Source organism: Bos taurus, chromosome 13 (assembly GCF_002263795.3).
Source record: "Bos taurus isolate L1 Dominette 01449 registration number 42190680 breed Hereford chromosome 13, ARS-UCD2.0, whole genome shotgun sequence".
Lineage (NCBI taxonomy): Eukaryota > Metazoa > Chordata > Mammalia > Artiodactyla > Bovidae > Bos > Bos taurus.
The window spans coordinates 52,354,069-52,373,576 of NC_037340.1; the positions used below are offsets into that span (position 1 = coordinate 52,354,069).

A 19,508-nucleotide genomic window follows, 5' to 3' on the forward strand; every position below is an offset into this window, starting at 1 on the left:
AGTGAAAGAAAGCCTCTTGTTAGGAAGATAGATTTTAGATAATTTTTATTGTAAAAACTGTTTTTTTGTTTTGTTTTCATCAGTGTGGAGAATCCCTTGTTCAGTCATTTATTCCTTGACACAAAAGCCTTTTCTTTGCACCTCTGAAACTGGGGCTTCTCAGTGTTTCTATGGAAAATTGTGCACCTAACTAAACTGGTTTATGGAAGGAAGTAATATGAGTTACCCAGCTTCACGGAGCCCTCTGTTGCTTGCCATCCTGTTCTCTAAGAAAACCTTGCGTGCATGCTAAGTCATTTCAGTCGTGTCCGATTCTTTTCGACAGGCTGGTCTGTCTAGGCTTTTCCATTCCCTCCCAACCCCACCCCAAGTCTGGCACGCTCACACTGTGAGCGCTTTGAGACTTCAGTGTGCTCCAGATCCCTGTCAATCTACCTGTGTGTTTCTCATTTTCACCCCATCTTGCTGTGTAGCTCCCATTGCTCACAGGTTTTATAATCTTTTCCTCAGCATCCCAATGTAGATTTGAAATCTATTGTAAGGATAAAATGGGGATAAATTATTTTATTTTCAGTTTGCTGTCATGTAAGCACATAGTACACTTGACTCCTTTATTAACAAATTTTTTATTAAGTTGTGGCTGGGAAACAAGAAACTTCAAAATAGCTGCATACAAGTCATTACATGAATTTAAATTGTTTCCTGGATTTTGTTTTGAGATTATAAAAACAAAATCTTACATTTCTCCAGTATGTAGGCACATAGTATGTAGGCTAGTCAAGCATGAGAGAACTCAAACTTCACTGACAAATCGTGTAAGAAGAAAAGTGTACATAGACTTCCTCTCATTCATGGAATTTTGGTTTTTAAAAGTGACTCCAATATTCTTTCCTTTGCCAAAATAAAGTATTTCTGAAAGGGTTAACAGATGCACCAGCACAGCATGTTACACAAGCCTTTATTTTTCAGGGGAGAAAAGTTTTAAGAAATTTGGAAGATTATTTTTTTCAAAAAACTTTAACCCAGGGACTTTCCTGTGTGTTCCAGTGGTTAGAACTCTGCCTTCCAATGCAGGGGGTCTAGGTTTGATACCTGGTCAGGGAACTAAGGAGAAGGCAATGGCACCCCACTCTAGTACTCTTGCCTGGAAAATCCCATGGGTGGAGGAGCCTGGTAGGCTGCAGTCCATGCGGTCGCTAGGAGTCGGACACGACTGAGCGACTTCACTTTAACTTTTCACTTTCATGCATTGGAGAAGGAAATGGTAACCCACTCCAGTGTTCTTGCCTGGAGAATCCCAGGGACAGGGGAGCCTGGTGGGCTGCTGTCTACGGGGTCGCACAGAGTCGGACACGACTGAAGTGACTTAGCAGCAACAGCAGCATTCCATTATATTCGATATCTGTGTTTATCCATTTACCTGTTGAGGGACACGAGTTATTTTCAGTTTTTGACCCTATAAATAAAGCCGCTGTGAACATTTCTGTATAAATCTTTGTATGGACATATGCTGTCTTTTTTTTTTTTTAAACTTTACATAATTGTATTAGTTTTGCCAAATATCAAAATTAATCTGCCACAGGTATACATGTGTTCCCCATCCTGAACCCTCCTCCCTCCTCCCTCCCCATACCATCCCTCTGGGTCGTCCCAGTGCTCTAGCCCCAAGCATCCAATATCGTGCATCGAACCTGGACTGGCATCTCGTTTCATACATGATATTTTACATGTTTCAATGCCATTCTCCCAAATCTTCCCACCCTCTCCCTCTCCCACAGAGTCCATAAGACTGTTCTATACATCAGTGTCTCTTTTGCTGTCTCGTACAAAGGGTTATTGTTACCATCTTTCTAAATTCCATATATATGCGTTAGTATACTGTATTGGTGTTTTTCCTTCTGGCTTACTTCACTCTGTATAATAGGCTCCAGTTTCATCCACCTCATTAGAACTGATTCAAATTCATTTCTCTTGGGGAAATATCTAGGAATAAAATGTCTGGATGGTACGGAAGATGTATGTTTAACTTTTTAAGAAACTACCAAATGATTTTCCAAAGTGGTTGTCCCATTTTACATTCACACTGACAGTGTCTAAGGGTTGAAGTTCTTCCACATTCTTGACAACACTTGGTATCAGTTATCTTTTTAATATTAGCCATTCTAATAGGGGGAAGGTATGGTTTTAATTTGCATTTACATAATGACTAACAATATTGAACATTTTCCTGTGCTTATTTGCAATCTATATGTCTTTTTTGGTAAAGTTTCTGTTTAAATTGTTTGTTCTTCATCACCATGCCCCCTTTTAAAAACCTTACTGGGTTTTGAGAGTTCTTTACTTTGTATCCAAGTCTGTTATCAGATATATATTTTGCAAATACTTTCTCCCAGAGTGTGGCTTGTCTTTTGAAGGACAGAACATTTTAATTTTAGTCAAGGACAGCTTATCAATTTTTCTTTTATGGATTATATTTTTGGTGTCATGTCTAAGAAATCTCTACCTAACCCAATGTCATGGCTATTTTCTCTGTTTGCTTCTAGAAGGTTTATAGTTTTAGGTTTTACATTTAAGTCTATGATATGTTCTGAATTAATTTTTGTACATGGTATAAGGTATGAATTGAAATTCATTTTTTTGCATATGAATATCTAATGGTTCCAGCCCACTTGTTGAAGACTGATCTTTCTCCACTAAATTCCGTGAACATTGTTGTAAAAAATCATGTATGTATTACACGTAGATCTATTTCTGGATTTTCTGTTTCATTTATCTATTAATATTTGTCTAACTTAGTGCCAGTACCAACTCCCTTGATTTCTATAGCTTTATGATAAGTCTTGGAATCAGGTAGTGTTAGTCTTCCAAATGTTTTTCTTTATCAAAGTTATTCTGACTCTTCTAGGACCTTTACATTTCCAAATGAGTTTTAAAATCAGCTTATTAATTTCTACACAAATTCTGAGATTTTGCAATTGTATTGAGCACATAGATCAATTTGAAAACACTTGAGATCTTACTGAGTCATCTAACCCAATGAGCAAGATATATCTCTCCATTTATTTAGATTTTCTTTAATTACTCTCAGCAATATGTTGTTGTTATCCATGTATAGATCTGTCATATCTTTTGTCAGATACCCCCAGGTCCCACGTTATTTTATTGTAAGAGAGATTTTAAAGTATCTTTTTCTGATCATTCACTGCTAGTACAGAAAAATACAATTGATTTTGTATTTTGACCTTGTATCATAACTACAATCATGTACACATTACTTTGCTAAATTCAGTTATTCTAGTAGCTCTTTGATAGACTCCATCAGAGAAGGCAATGGCACCCCACTCCAGTACTCTTGCCTGGAAAATTGCATGGATGGAGGAGCCTAGTAGGCTGCAGTCCATGGGGCCGCTAAGAGTCGGACATGACTGAGGGACTTCCCTTTCACTTTTCACTTTCAAGCATTGGAGAAGGAAATGGCAACCCACTCCAGTGTTCTTGCCTGGAGAATCCCAGGGACGGGGCAGCCTGGTGGGCTGCTGTCTCTGGGGTTGCACAGAGTCGGACACAACTGAGGTGACTTACCAGCAGCAGCATAGGATTCTCTACTTACACAATTTTGTTGTCTGTGAATAAAGACACTTCTTGCTTTCCAGTCTGTATGCTTTTTATTTATATTTCTTGCCTTATGGCCTGGCTAGGACATCCAGTACAATGTTAAATAGAAATGGTGAGAACAGACATACTTACCTTGTTCCTGATCTCAGAGGAAAAAATATTCAGTTTTTCACCATTAAGTGTGAGATTAACTGTAGATTTATCATAGATGCCCTCTGTAAAGTTGAGGAAGTTTCCTTCTACTGCCAATTTGCTGAGAGGTTTTGTTTTTATTTTAAATCAGAAATAGATATTGTATTTTGCCAAATGCCTTTTCTATGTCTAAGGAAATAATCATGTATGCTTTTCAGTTTGATAATATGGTGAAGTCCATTGATTATATTTGAATGTTAAACCAATCATGCATTCTTGGCTTTAAAAAGGAAAGAGAGGGACTTCCCTAGCAGTCCAGTGGTTAAGGCTCCAAGCTTCCACTGCAGGGGGCATAGATTCCATTCCCAGTTGGGGGACTAAGATCCTGTTTGCTGTGCCGCTAAAAAAAAAAAGAGATTGTACAGTCTGAAGGTGACAGAGTAAAGATGCTATTTCCTTCTCTCAGAAATCACCCAAGCAAAAGTGAAAACAAGAAACAGAAATGTAAATACCATATGAATTAGCTGGATAGGCTGAAAAAAAGCAGTGGAACCACTGCATGGTACAACTCACTTTGGAAATTATTGGGTAGCATTTACTAAAGTTGAACATTTACATTCTCTGTGATTTGACAATTTCACTTCAAGAGATCTGTACATCTAGAAAGATCTACCAAAAAACTTGCACAAGAATATTCATAGAATGTTTTTTCATAGTATCCAAAACTTGGAAACAAGCCAAATGTCCATCAACAAGCGTGAATAAATAGTTTTCCCATGCAATGAGATTGATATAAAGGAAAGCAAAATCCTGATAGATGCAAAGATACGGGTAAATCTCACAGATGTAATCCTGAAAGAAGTCAGACACTAGAGTACATTTTGTATGATTTTATTCTGCACAGTTTCAACAATAGGCTGCATAGATTCTGCACAGGTTTCAACAATCTATGCTGATAGAAATCAGAATCGTGATTACCTTTTGAGGGAGATACTGATTGGGAAAGGGCATGATGGAACTTTCTGGGACAATGGGAAAGTTCTATCTGGGTGGTAGTTATCTGGGTACACACACAAACAGACAAATATGTAAAAATTTATTGAACCCTCAATACTTGTGCATTTATTTGTATGTAAAATGTATGAATTATATGTAAGTTAAGAGGGAGCTAGGGTAGTTCACTGGTGGCTGGTGGACTAGTGGTTAGGATTCTGGGCTTTCACTGCTGTGGCCTGGGTTCAATCCCTGGTCAGGAGATCCTGAAAGCAATGCAGTCCAGCCAAACAAACAAGAAAAACAGGATGTGCTTCTTTCCGGTAGTGGTTTAACATTAAAAGACACCTAAAAATTTAATTCACCACATAAACAGAATAAAGCAGAATAAACAGTCCTTGTCAGTTTAGTTCAGTGACTCAGTCATGTCTGACTCTTTGCAACCCAATGGACTGCAGCACGCCAGGCTTCCCTGTCCATCACCAACTCCTGGAGCTTGCTCAAACTCATGTCCATCGAGTTGGTGATGCCATCCAACCATCTCATCCTTTGTCGTCCCTTCTCCTTCCACCTTCAATCTTTCCCATCATCAGGGTCTTTTCCATTGAGTCGGTTCTTCACATCAGGTGGCCAAAATATTGGAGTTTCAGCTTCAGCATCAGTCCTTCCAATGAATATTCAGGACTGATTTCCTTTAGGATGGACTGGTTGGATCTCCTTGTAATCCAAGGGACTCTCAAGAGTCTTTTCCAACACCACAGTTCAAAAGCATCAATTCTTTGCCGCTCAGCTTTCTTTATAGTCCAACTTTCACATCCATACCTGACTACTGGAAAAACCATAGCTTTGACTAGACCTTTGTTGGCAAGGTAATGTCCCTGTTTTTCAGTATGCTGTCTAGGTTGGTCATAGCTTTTCTTCCAAGGAGAAAGCGTCTTTTAATTTCATGGCTGCAGTGACCATCTGCAGTGATTTGGAGCCCCCCAAAATAAAGTCTGTCACTGTTTTCCCATCTATTTGCCATGAAGTGATGGGACCGGATGCCATAATCTTCGTTTTCTGAATGTTGAGTTGTAAGCCAGCTTTTTCAGTCTCTCACTTTCATCAAGAGGCTCTTTAGTTCTTCTTCACTTTCTGCCATAAGGGTGGTGTCATCTGCATATCTGAAGTTATTGATATTTCTCCCAGCAATCTTGAGTCCAACTGGTGCCTGGCATTTTGCATTATGTGCTCTGCATATAAGTTAAATAAGCAGGGTGACAATATACAAGCCTTGACATACTCCTTTCCCTATTTGGAACCAGTCTGTTGTTCCACATCTGGTTCTAACTGTTGCTTCTTGACCTGCATACAGATTTCTCAGGAGGCAGGTAAGGTGGTCTCGTATTCCCATCTCTTTGAGAATTTTCCACAGTTTGTTGTGATACACACAGTCAAAGGCTGTGGTGTAGTCAATAATGCAGAAGTAGGTGTTTTTCTGGAACTCTTGTTTTTTCAATGATCCAACGGATGTTGGCAATTTGATCTCTGGTTCTTCTGCCTTTTCTAAATCCAGCTTGAACATCTGGAAGTTCATGGTTCATGTACTGTTGAAGCCTGGCTTGGAGAATTTTGAGCAAAATAGTCCTTGGAGTAGATGCAAAAAAATTTTATCATTTAACCTCCACTCATGATCAAAACTGCTAGCAAACTAGGAATAGAAGGGAATTTGACTGGATAAAGGTGAACTATCAAAACTTGACAGTAATTCTCAATGGTGGAAACTTAGAAGCAGTTCTTTCAAAATCAGAATCCAGTCAACGGTACCAGTGAGCAGCATTTCCATATGTCATTGTCTGTGAATTCCGGCTGGTACAAATCAGAAGTTGAACATGAAGAAAGAGGTCCTATCCTCTTATTTCTGGCTTTTAGACGGAAGTGGTATCTTTGGGCTTAGAGGGCTTTACAACTTTCATATATGTTACAAATATTTTTAAGTATGCAGTATCACATATCAGTTTTAAAACTGTATTTTGGTTAGACATTTGAAGACACAGGCCAGAAAATATGGTAAAAGCTACACCTCTTAAGTTCTTTTATTTTTAAGATGAAAATATCTGAAAGGTAATAGAGATGTTTGCACCGCAGCAAATGACTTGTCCAAAGTGAGCTGATGTACATCTAGATCCTGACGGAACCTCACAAAATACAGCTCTTTACCCTAGGAAGAATGGAAGAATAGACTAGGATTAGGACAGCAGTCGGGGACAGTGAAGCTCACGAGATTGGGCTCTTCCTTCTCCAGGATTCTCAGGAGCTCTGCCCTTGTTGTCTCTGGGTTTTTGGCTAGGGAACCTAGGCTAGGGATTTGGGTTAAAGAGATTTTGTAGTCAATGAAGCCGCCACTGTGAAGACAGTGGGCGGGAGAAGCTCCTTCCCGGCCCCAGGATCTACCCGTTCACCCACCGCCCGTTTTAGGACCGGGCCGTGAGACACGTCTCCTCCTCTTCGCTTCCGTCCCACACGCAGCCAAGTCCGACTCTTCGAAATCAGAGCTGGAGGTCTCCGCCAGGGGGCCACGCCTGGCATCTAGTCTGCAGACTATGATTCCGGGGGTGGGGGAGCGGGGGGTGAAGATGGAGGGAAGGTGTTGATTTACGGGGATAGCTAGCACTTCCCTGCGTGGGTGCCCACAGCCCTCTGATCTCTGGCTAGGTTTGGGATTTTCTTCCCAACAACAGGCCCTTGCTCACTGCACTGCCTCCACGGTCAACGCGCCAGCTTGGAGCTCTCCAGCTGTCGCCCAGACCCCTCTCCGGTGCCCCTGAGCCTATGCGCCCCTTACCCGGCCCCTGCACCTGGGGCAACCTCCCAGAGCAACTTAGGCCCCCCCTTTCTCCTCCCTTCGGGGCCCAGTCGCCCCCTCCCGCCCCTCGGCCCCGGCCCAGGCTCGTGGCCACCGACTGCGAGCACGGTCGCTCTGCTCACCCTCTAGCGCGCGGAGCCGCGTCTGGGTAAGAGCGCCCCCTCCCGGCTCCCCGTAGCTGGTCCAGAGCGGTTCCCTGGCGCCGCCCTGACCCCTTCCAGGGATCCCTCTTTTTCCCACCAGGGTGGTCACTCACACCTCTAGCTGAAGTGGCGCCCGCAGCTTTGTGAGCTCCCTTGACACCGTCCTCTGGGACCCTCCCGCATCCTGGCCGCTCTTACTCATTGCTTCCGGGTCTTTGGGGCAGGAGAAAATCTTACCGGGCGCTCCTGCTCCTAGTCGCCCCCCAGGGTGCGTGTGTGTCGCTGTGGAACCCGTCTCACTTTCTCAAATGCAAGACCCCTCGCGGCTGACACCTCCTCCGCTCCGGTTCTTTATGCTCCACCTGATCGGATTTACTTTTCTGGCCAGGCTACAGAAGTTACTGGATCCCCACCCCTACCCCAACCCCACCTGAGCTCGCTGCGGGGTCGGGCCTCAAAGAAGCCCTGGTGACTCAGGCCTGTGGAACAGCTTTCCTTTCTTGGCCCAAATGGAAAGGCTTAGAACTTCTTTCCAGCATGTTAATTCTCCCCAGGCTTGCATTATTAAGTGATTTAAGCCTAAACGGATGACTTTGTCTACATTTAAAGTAATTTCAAGAATTACGTTTTTCTTTCCTCTCTGCAAGGTTCCTCACTTTCCCTTTACCTGCATACTCCATCCCATTTGCCTGACTCTAGAGTTGGCCATCCCATTCTATTTTTTATTCTTTTTTAAAAGTGTCTGGTTTTACTGGCATGCGTTTTAAATTTGTGTGAAAAGAATTCTATTATTTCTCGTTCAGCTATTTTTCACTCAATGCTGGGATTTCAAGATCAATCTGTATAACTTCCACCCCTTCTAACTGCTGCCTCATCTCCACAGTGCTCCATTCTCAGACATATCCCTTCAACATATTCCCCCACCTGTAGTGCTTCTCAAACTTCTCCCAGTGTATCCTCTGGGAGTTTTGTTAAAAATGCAGGCTCTGATTCATGACTCCTGGGGTGAGGCCTGGAACTCTACATGTGTAGCCAGTTTCCAGGTGATGCTGATACTGTTGGCTTTGGGACCACACTTTGAGGAGCAAGACCATCTTGGGCCTTTGGGAGAATTTTTCTTGGGTTGCTGTGTGTCACATAGCATTTTGGGTCACAGGCTATGTGTTAATCTAATTTGATAGGTATTGCCCATTTGGTCTCTGGTCTGCCTGTGCCACCCTACCTCACACCAGCAATACAGGAGGGTAGAAGATATTTGTTTACATGGTGAAGGGAAGAAGGCTTTCTCCTTGCTCCTGCCAAAATCCTGCTCCTCAGTGTGCCTGGTTTGGGCCAAAACCTCCTCTCTCAATTAGAATGGTTCCAAGGCTCCAGAGTGATATCCCTGGCCAACAATGCACAGCCAAGTTAGCGAGGGGCCCAAGATTGGCATCCAGGCTTCATCTCTGACAGGAGCTTAAACAATGGGCACTGAGAAGCCCTGGGGTCTTTAGTGAGGTTGTATTTCCTCCATTGGTTTCTCTTTAGTAGCCTATCAGGCTGGACTAGGACTCAAACAACCTGACCTTACCATAGGCAAGTAGCTATCCTGTGCCTGACTTCTCATCTCTAAAATGGAATAGTAATAATAGCATAGCTACAGTTTGTGGTGTGAGGAGTCAGTCCAGGAATTTTGCCCACATACCAGATGCCCCATGGGTGCCCCAGGACAGGTATGCTTGCCTTTATTTTAACCAACAGAAAAATTAAGTTCAAGAAGGGTTAGCAATTTTTGCCAAAGCTGTGGGACTGGAAAGTGCAGTGCTGGGATTCGAGCCCAGCTTGAGCTAATACACCAGAGCCCATGCTAGCTATGACGCTTTGCCACTTCCATGGCCTGCCTTGCCCTTGCTACCAGGCCATATTTCAGGGAGAACAGGAAGGAAAAAGGAAGGAAGGACTGTGTCTTGGGTTTCAGGAGCTGATGCTGAAGGCATCTGATCAGTGGCACACAGGGTTATGAAACTCCACAGCGAATGGGTTTTAGCAAAAATGAACATGGGTTCTAGGGGCTGGTTCACAGGGCTTGAGTATTTAGGTGGCCAGAGAGGAGGCTTTTAGTTGAGGGATACAGGAGTGAGGGTTTTAGGGTGATGTATGTAGTGGGATCAAGTCTGGCTAGGAATTGGAGAGGGTCAGGGACTAAGTGGAGGCCTGGAGTGGGGTGAGGGTCAGGTGGGTGGGTCTTACCTATCATGTGTCTTACTTGTAGTGACTAATCACTCACTGTTTTGTCTGGAGGGTTAGCTGAGATGTGAAAAGCCAGCATCCTGGGCATCGAGGGATGCCACCTTCCAAGGCTCTCCTGGTGTTGTAAACAGCTTGTTGGGTTGGTTTTAGAAACCCCTGGGCTATGTTTTCCGCACTCACATGGCTGTGCAAGCCGTCTCCCGGCACCAAGCCCCACCGAGCATTTCACAGTCAGAAGAGTTCAACACCTGCATATTTTGAGATTTCATGGCATACGACCTTTTACCTCTTGTTCACACTCATCCATCCTCTGTTTACCATTGTAGGGTCCAAACTGTATCCAGGACAGAACATTTCTCTGAAGGCCTAGAGAAGCTTTCTGCTCTTTAGAGTTCCATACAATAGCTTACAATTTTCTGGTCTTTACAAAGTACTTCACACACAGATATTATTGCCTTTGACTCACAGCAACTCCATGACAGGACCCACTTCATACCAAGGCTCAAAAGAATTAATTGGCCAAGGTCACACACTGCATAGGTGGGTGAAATGGGATTTCTTGTTTGTTTTTCCATAGCAAACCTCAGGAGTCTTAAAGAGTAAGCTCTCCCTGGGAAACTCACTGTGTTGGTTGGCTCATTTCCCAGACTTGGGGATGTGGACGAGGCAGGAGGTAGGAAGTCTAGGGAGCGGGGAATGCTTGGGCAGAAACATCTGGAAGGTGAAAGCTGAGGTCTCATGAGGATTCTGGCTAGCCCTCTCTCAGCTACATTTCTGTCATTGAGCCCTTTCTAGAGCCTGGGCAAGTGAAAAGAGGCGGTTGGTGGGGGAAATGGTAAATACAGGTAGAAGTTGCTATGAGTCTAATGCTGAGACAGTTGAGCAGCTGCAAGAAAAAGATACTGCCAGCTGCTAAAGGGGCCCCAGTAGCATCAGCACATGCACGTGGAAACTCTTGATGGCTTGGCCACGCTCTGCTCCTGGTTGAGCCTTCTGCCCTAACATCTCTTCCCAAAATTTCTGGCCTTCCACACCAAGTACCTGCAGCATCAGCTTGAGGGAGGTGCCCAGAGGTCAGGCCAGTCTATATCCTGCCAGTTCCAGCAATATCACCCATGTCCCGCCCAGTCCCAGCTAGAGACTGTAGGTTGGGGGCCTGCTGACACAGAAAGGCCCTGGTCCCACTGCCCTCCCTTTCCCCTGGGCCTCAGGCCCTAGGCCAGGGCTCAACAGACACAAGCAGCGGGATGGGGTTGCCCTTCTATTGGTCTAAGTCCTGAGCGTTGCCTGGGTGAGACATGGAGGTGAGGAGGCCCACGAGGCTCAGTAGTGTGGAAAACAGCAGCAGGAAGGAGGCGGTGAAGAGCAGCGCAGGGAGGGCACTGAGCAGCAGCAGCAGGACAGCCGGCAGCAGATGGCGCCACACCGCAGCCGCCACGGGCCACAGGGAGCTCAGGAGGTGGGAGCCGGTGGTGAAGAGCGCGTGACACAGCATCAGGGCCAGCAGCAGGTAGAGGACCCCCTCCAGACCCCACAGCACACGCTGCAGTGGCTGCCGCCAGCCAGATGTAGTCCACCACTGGGTCCAGCTCGGGGGCACGTGACACATGCACCAGCGCACCCAGCCCTCCCGAGAGACCCAGGCTGACCAGGGCACCGCACGCTGCGGCCCCTCACCGGCCCCGATGGCATCTGTCTCCATTCGTAGCTGCTGCATCGTGGTTGGTGCACCTAGGGAGAGGGCCAGGCCAGCTGCAGGAGCAGCCCTGGAGATGCCTGGGACCTCAGGGCAGGTGTGGGTGCAGAGGGATCAGGAGGGACCAGCATGGGTGTGGTGGGGCTTTGAACTGGGTCCTGGGTCTTACCTCTGGGCAGAGCCACCTAAGTCATGTTGCTTCCTGCCGCACCCAGGACAGCCTGGCAGCCAGAGTTGAGCCCCCACTCTCAGTGCCCCCACCCTCCCCAGAGGAGCCCTATTATGACCTGGATCAGGGTGGGGGCCAGCCAAGAGAGGGACCATTGCTGGGTGTGAGGTTTACCTGAGCCTCTCTCGTGGACCCTTCAGGCTTTAGGGGAGCCTGGTGAGCCCACAGATGTAGTCTGTCACGTTTTCTTGTGGAAAGCCCTCTTTGGAGCCCTCCCTTCCCTGCTGGCCTGTATCCAGCCCTGCTTCACTCTTTTAATTCTTTCAAGAGAAGTTCTCTAGAATCACAGAGGAGGCCAGAATAGCCTCCCCCAACCTACAGGTTCTGAGATGGCTCCATACCCTGCACTGGGCTCCCTGTCCCTTATCTCACATTTTACTGATGCCCTCAGACTCAGACTTAGGTATCCACTGTCCACATTGTGAGGCCAGAGGTCCCCCGAGATGCAGGCTGGGGGATAAAGGAGTATCCTCCCACCTTCCCAACCTAGGGTGGAGGAAAGGAAGCCTGAGGAAACAGCATGGCCAGTGTATTTCCGGAGGACACTCAAGTCCAAGGATGAAGGCAAAAAGCAAGGGCAAGCAGGGTCAAGGGCACACCGCGGGCTCCCAGGAGCAACCCTGCGCCCAGGCACAGCAGCAACAGAGCCTCCTGGAGGCTGAGTCGTCCTGCGACTGCCACTGCGGGTGGAGCCTCCTGCTGTTCCGGACCCTCGCCGGCCCCCTGACTCTGGCCTCTTGTGAGATGTGTGTGCTGTGACCAGGTGGGACCTGCAGGCCTGTGGAGAGAAAGGGCGGCAGCTGGGTTTGGGGAGGCTGATGGTTTGCTCACCTGCCCAACCTGTAGGCTGCAGTCCACTTACCGGTGGAGCATGTCGAAGGCCAGGAAGCTGACCAGTAGCAGCAGCAGCAGCAAGGCTGGGCCAGTTGTGGAAAAGATGGCCCGAATTGTCAGCCCCAGTGCCCCCAGTCCGAGGACACTATCCAGGACCTGGGCCCAGCTAGGGCCCCAGGGGGACACACACGGACCCACTGGACTAGCTGATCCCTCCCCTGCACCCATGCCCCTGGGAGGGCCTGGGGTAGGAGAAACAGCAGCTTCGGGCCTGGGTAAGCAGAGGTGGGTCATGGAGGAAGGTGGAGGTTACAGGAAGGACTAGTGCTGGGCGAGAGGAGGAGTGGGAGCGTGGGAGGGGGTGGTGGCAGACCTCAAGGGTAGGCTCAGGCAGTGGGGAGTTGGACTGTTTAGGAATCTCCCCCTCCTCACACGCCCACTCACCAAACCCTCCTCACCTCCTCCCACTTTGGTCAGTCATTCTGGTTGGTTGGGCAGCTGGAGCATTGTGACCTATTGCCAGGTGGGGTCCTGGGATAAGCGGGGTGGGGTGGGGTGGGGTCGGGGTTGCTAATGCTGGCCCTGGCCTCATAATTAGCTGGTGGTGTAGCCAGAAGGAGGTCTGACATTTAAGAGCTAAGACTCATCCTCTTATCTTTGCTAATTCTCCACCCAAGGGGTCTGTGGGGATCTGAGTTGCCAGGAGGCATTGTAACCCCATCACCACCTGGGCAGCTGACCAAGAAAGGAAGAGCCACTTTATCTCACAGGTTCCCAGGACTAGGTGTCCAGGGGCAAGTCGCTCAACCTGTCTGTCCCCAGTTCTTTCCCTTGAGAGCAAGGTGATGCCTGTGGGCATTCATGTGGGGGATTATTCAGAATTTCAATCCTGGAATGCACAGATAGACTCTGCCAGGAAGCAACCTGAGGCTTTCTGGAATGGGGTAACCACATGACCTGCTAAATGGGGGTGGGGCAGGAGGGCTGTTTAGGTGTTAGAAGCAATGTGGTTTGTGGGAGGTGTTCTGGATACTGGCATTCCAGAAATGGCACAGAGAATGTGACTGTGAGAGGGCTACAACATAGTAACCCCAAAATGGGAGGTTAAGGTTACCCTCCAAGAATGAAATTAAGAAGAATGAACATGTATAAAGGGACTGATCTGGAAAAGAAACCTGTCTCTAACTGGTAATCTGTAAATGGTTACAGAGGTTCCAACACATTTCAGTTTATTGACTTGAGAGGCAAGAGTGAAAATGGGTCGTAATCAAGAGAACTTAATCCTTGTTCTCATATCATATTTTGAAGGTAAACTGATGGAGTTAGGGGTAGAGGGACAGTGGCCATACAGCCCCTAGGAGAGGAGACAGAGCAAGCGTCTCGCTGCATATCTGTCTCCAGGGGACTCTGTTCAAAGATTCAAGCCTAGTGACCTTGACATATTTGGTGATGGTGGGCTCAACAATGATACAGCCAATGCCACCACCCCTGGGACCTTTCATTGGTTGCGTTTTTCTGAGTCAGCCCCAAATAATAAAGCAATGCCCACAAAATTTTGAAGAAAATTATTTACAACTTAGTAGATTTGGAGAAGGCAATGGTACCCCACTCCAGAACTCTTGCCTGGAAAATCCCATGGACGGAGGAGCCTGGTAGGCTGCAGTCCATGGGGTCGCTAAGAGTTGGACACAGCTGAGCGACTTCACTTTCACTTTTCCTTCATTTGGAGAAGGAAGTGGCAACCCACTCCAGTGTTCTTGCCTGGAGAATCCCAGGGATGGGGGAGCCTGGTGGGCTGCCATCTATGGGGTCACACAGAGTTGGGCACGACTGAAGCGACTTAGCAGCAGCAGCAGCGGTAGCATATATCTGTCTACATGATTATTAAGTATGAGGGTAAAGACATTTTTGGGCTTCCCTGGTGGCTCATAGGGTAAAAGCATCTGTCTACAATGCAGGAGACCTGGGTTCGATCCCTGGGTTGGGAAGATCCCCTGGAGAAGGAAATGATAACCCACTCCAGTACTCATGCCTGGAAAATCCCATGGACTGAGAAGTCTGGTAGGCTACAGTCCATGGGGTCACAAAGAGTCGGACACCACTGAGTGACTTCACTTCACTTCACTTCAAAGACATTTTAAGCCAAACAAGTTCTCAAAAACTTGACCTTGCATACACTCTTTCTTAGAAAGCTACTGGAGGATGTGCTTCAGAAAAATAATGAACTAAACTAGGAAAGAAGTGAGGCTAAACACAGGAAAGGGATGATGAGAAAGACCTGGGATGTCAGCAACGTTTCCAGATAAAGAAAGCAAGTAACCCCAGCCTAGAATCAAAAGATAGATACTCCAGGAGGGATGTCTCTAGAAGAAAATAAAACTGATTATCTGCTGTTTTTAAAGATATGCAAAATATTTAGTTCATTTGGAAGCTTTGGGATTGAATTAACTAGTGTATTAAAAACCAAGGAAATGATAAAATAATTGCTAAATCCAGGGAATACAAAAAATTGAACAATAATCATGATCATAATATAAGAACTGAATATTGACTCTAGTGATTCAGCTCTTTTGGGAGGATGGCAGGGGGAAATGTATATGTATATTTTGGTGTATGTTGAGGGGAGGGCTGGTAGGAAAGCTAAATCTTTAATTCCATAGCAGGAAATCTACAGATAAAGTCTAAACATAAAAGTCCAAAAAATATACCCCAATACAAAATGAAAAGTTTAAAGTTTAGGTGGAAAAAATTCAAGAAATAGCAATAGAAAGATAAAAGTAAATACGAGGAGAAATAAAAAACACTAAAAGTAGTTAACCTGGTAATAGGGAAGCATAGAGAAGAATCGTCTCATACAAATCTAAATGTGATGTACCTTTAAAATCATATTCTGTAGTATTTTGATTAAAATGATTTCTTTTTTTTAATAGCAAATCAATATTAGTGTCCTATGGTGGAGATCAGGAATATACTCTCCCAGGATGAATGAAATACTGATTTTCTAAAGTAATGTGGATATACTCTTGTGGCTTGAGATAAAATTTCCAGTAACAGTATCAAACACCATCAAACTCAGAAAGCTGTCTTATGCATTTTAGATGGAGTTGCTCTAGACCGCCATCTAGTGCTTCTCAGCTCACATGTATCTCCTGGGGTTGAATCCTCTGGGAATTTTTAAAAATGCAGATCCTTGGACACACTTTGAGGAGCAAGGCTCTAGAAGACATTGATGTACAGAAGAGAGATAGCTGGGGGAGGAAGTGGTGAGGGGAGAGAGGCATGTAGGAAGATGCATCTTGGTCCCGGGGGAGTCCCCATCCGCGCTCACCTGCATCGCAGGGAGAGCTTGTAGTGGGGAGTGAGAGCCAGGAACAGATTAGGAAGCACAGAGAGGCAGCAGATTAGGCTACTTCTCAGTTTGTGTAACCAGAGACATAGCCTCTTCTCTTCTCTTGATACTGTTTTATTCTATCTATGTATGTGGGAGCAAGAGGACTGTATTAAGCTGTTTCCCTACCTTTAGTTCATCCAGTTAATTAGGGGCCCCCAGGAACCACATATAATCTCACTTCATCACAGCAACCCCAAAAGGAAGACATTATTGTTCCCATTTTACAGATGAGAAAACAGAAACTCAGAGATAAAATTACTGTCTAAGGATACCCAAACAAAATGAACAGCAGAAGTGGCATGTGATATTAAGCTTGTGTGGCACCAAAGTCATCTATCATCTCTGCTTCCAGCCACCTGATCACACTAGGGAGTGTCCAGGAGAGTCCTGTAGGGAAATTAAAATGGAGGAAGTCTTGTTCAGGCTTCAGAAGCAGGAGAGCAGGCCTCTGACCTGCTTCTGACCTGCCTGGACACTGCTCAGATTCTGTGCCTACCCACAAGCACAGCAAGTCAGGCAGTACTTTAGATAAGAGAGGGAATGGTACTTCTTGAGCTCCTGGAGGTCTGGCCAACCATGCCTGAGGTTTAACAAAAATTTTATGGGCTTTCCTGGCAGCTCAGATGGTAAAGACTCTGCCTGCAATGTGGGAGACCTGTTCAATTCCTGGGTTGGGAAGATCCCCTGGAGAAGGGAATGGCTACCCACTCCAGTATTCTGGCCTAGAGAATTCCATGAACAGAGGAGCCTGGCAGGCTATAGTCCATGGGCTCTCGAAGAGTCGGATACAACTGAGCGACTTTCACTTTCACTATGACTCACAAGATAAAACAAACAGCATTGCAAAAACGTTAAAGTAAAACCAGAGCTTCATTTTTGCATGAACTGATATTAGTTTGCAGCCTGGGATTATAAGTGGGAACCGCCCAAACAGCAATTTGAAGTCTTACCCCAGACTTTTTCCTAACTGGGACTCCAGGTTGCTTTTACTTGGGACTTCTCAGTTCGCTGCTTAAATCTATATGTTGGTCATCGGCCCAATTTGCTGATGTATGTGGTGTTTCTCTTCTCTATGGTTTCTATTTCTCTTTTCTTTTAATCATTGTACTTTGAAATTAAGTTAAATACTCCTCTATTAAATCGGAGAAGGCAATGGTAACCCACTCCAGTACTCTTGCCTGGTGAATCCCATGGATGGAGGAGCCTGGTAGGCTGCAGTCCATGGGGTCGCTAGGAGTCGGATATAAATGAGCGACTTCACTTTCATGCATTGGAGAAGGAAATGGCAACCCACTCCAGTGTTCTTGCCTGGAGACTCCCAGGGATGGGGGAGCCTGGTGGGCTGCCGTCTCTGGGGTTGCACAGAGTCGGACACGACTGAAACGGCTTAGCAGCAGTAGCAGCAGCAACCTTTCAAAACTAACACAGAAGTCAAACTTTGGGCAAAATATAAATTGGTGCTGTGAGCAGTATTTGTGAAACAAAATACCACTCTTTAAGAAGAAAGAGGTTAAGATTAATGAAGTTTTCATTCCATGATGGGAAGATTTGCCTTACTGCTTATTAGCAGTAATAAGGGGGCATATACACTGGATTGTGTGAGAATGGGACTCCAAATTAAATCAGGCCAAATCTTTTGAAGTTATTGAATGTTTGTGCCAATTTGGCTTGTGCCAATTGAGAAAGGACAAGCATGGACCTCACTGGGTCAGAGAGGCTGAATCCTCCTCTCTGCTTACCATAAGGTACAGGAAACCAAATTAAAACTGGTTGAAAAGAAGTCACAATTAAAGAATTATGTGATTTGCAAGGATGATTATCCATGTTAAAAAGTCAAATCTACATTTTAGCTGACCAAGTCTCCACTTTCCAGTTGGTAGCTGAAAAAGTCACTAAAGTTTGCACAAGCTCAATATTGAAAGAGGTGCAGCAAAGTTAACAAAAAGAGAGTTCATTTGATAATAGCTAATGCAGGGGTAGACTGGGACCCCAACACTTGGGACTGGAGATTAACCCCTCCAAATTTCAGGGACCAGCCCAGACTATAAAGTTTTGGGAAATACAATGGGCTAAATAATATAGAGAGATTTTACATAAGGCTAAACAAAAGACAGTGGAGGGATGGGGAACACATGTATACCTGTGGCGGATTCATTTTGATATTTGGCAAAACTAATACAATTATGTAAAGTTTAAAAATAAAATAAAATTAGAAAAAAAAAAAGACAGTGGAATTTAAAACTCTCTAGACAAAAAGGGGAGAAGGCAATGGCACCCCACTCCAGTACTCTTGCCTGGAGAATCCCATGGACGGAGGAGCCTGGTGGGCTGCCGTCTCAGGGGTCGCACAGAGTCGGACACGACTAAAGCGATTTAGCAGCAGCAGCAGCAGCAGACAGAAAGGGAGGCTCAAAATTTATAGGGCTATTTGGCTTCTGGCAACATCATATTCCACAGTTGGGCCAGATATTGAGTCCATTTTACAAAGTAACTTGATGTGAATAGACTTTTAAGTAAAGAAAATGTAAATGAGATAAGAGCTTTTAGATGAACTCTATTAAGAATAATTATGCTTTAGGAATGTCTACCTAAAATAGTTTCTCCAGGTTTTGATAACTTGAATTCTAGGGCTGTGCTAAATTAAGTTAAATGATAGAAGTTTGAATAATTAGGCCATTTCCAAATGAAATAATATGCTGAAACAGTAATTACTAAACACTAGCTTTCTTTTTTGGAGAAGGCAATGGCACCCCACTCCAGTACTCTTGCCTGGAAAATCCCATGGACGGAGGAGCCTGGTAGGCTGCAGTCCATGGGGTCGCTAAGAGTCGGACACAACTGAGCGACTTCACTTTCTCTTTTCACTTTCATGCATTGGAGAAGGAAATGGCAACCCACTCCAGTGTTCTTGCCTGGAGACTCCCAGGGATGGGGGAGCCTGGTGGGCTGCCGTCTCTGGGGTTGCACAGAGTCGGACACGACTGAAACGACTTAGCATAGCATAGCATAGCATAGCTTTCTTTTTTACAGAGAAGTGAAGGGTTTAGAAGTATTAATGAATATGTTTGGTACCATCCTCAGATGTTCTCTAAGAAAAACAAAAATTTTTAGAAATTATCACTGGTATTTATGTTCACCAATCTACCATTGCTAATATAAAGGACAGTTCATGGTTGCTTAAGGAAAGTGGGATAAGTTATGAGGAATGGAATTGCATTTTGTGAAAGGAAAAATAAATAGGTCTGACTTTCAGGTGTCTGTTTTTAAATGGGAGACTAAAGTGTTTACTATAGAAAGTGATAAGGATTTGTGGAAAGTGGAAACCAAGAAAAGAATCTTACGTATGGTACAAGTTTTCTTGGGACGTTGAACTGTCTTTTGATGACAGATTTTAAGTTTCT

General features: G+C 45.3%; 2 protein-coding genes across 5 annotated transcripts; both read right to left on the bottom strand.

The window, feature by feature from the left end:
• Nucleotides 1-4,622: 4,622 nt before the first annotated feature.
• TMEM239 (transmembrane protein 239) lies at nt 4,623-11,932 on the bottom strand. 4 transcript variants are annotated; one of them, XR_009496929.1, is made up of 3 exons: nt 11,823-11,932; nt 9,995-11,688; nt 4,623-8,090 (listed from the first exon to the last, which is right to left on the bottom strand). XR_009496929.1 is itself a non-coding variant. In XM_059892966.1 (2 exons), the coding sequence occupies exon 2, from the start codon at nt 11,672-11,674 to the stop codon at nt 11,219-11,221; it is 456 nt and encodes a 151-aa protein (XP_059748949.1). In that variant the 5' UTR covers nt 11,675-11,688; nt 11,823-11,932; the 3' UTR covers nt 4,623-11,218. The 4 variants fall into 4 exon arrangements, 1 of the variants encoding a protein (XP_059748949.1); XR_009496930.1 differs by having other exon boundaries at nt 4,623-7,320; nt 7,966-11,688; XR_009496928.1 differs by having other exon boundaries at nt 4,623-6,940; nt 7,186-11,688.
• A 462-nt stretch (nt 11,933-12,394) lies between these two features.
• C13H20orf141 (chromosome 13 C20orf141 homolog) lies at nt 12,395-13,182 on the bottom strand. Its single transcript, XM_002692233.6, has 2 exons — nt 12,745-13,182; nt 12,395-12,660 (listed from the first exon to the last, which is right to left on the bottom strand). The coding sequence occupies exons 1-2, from the start codon at nt 13,008-13,010 to the stop codon at nt 12,429-12,431; spliced, it is 498 nt and encodes a 165-aa protein (XP_002692279.2). The 5' UTR covers nt 13,011-13,182; the 3' UTR covers nt 12,395-12,428.
• Between the last annotated feature and the right edge of the window lie 6,326 nt (nt 13,183-19,508).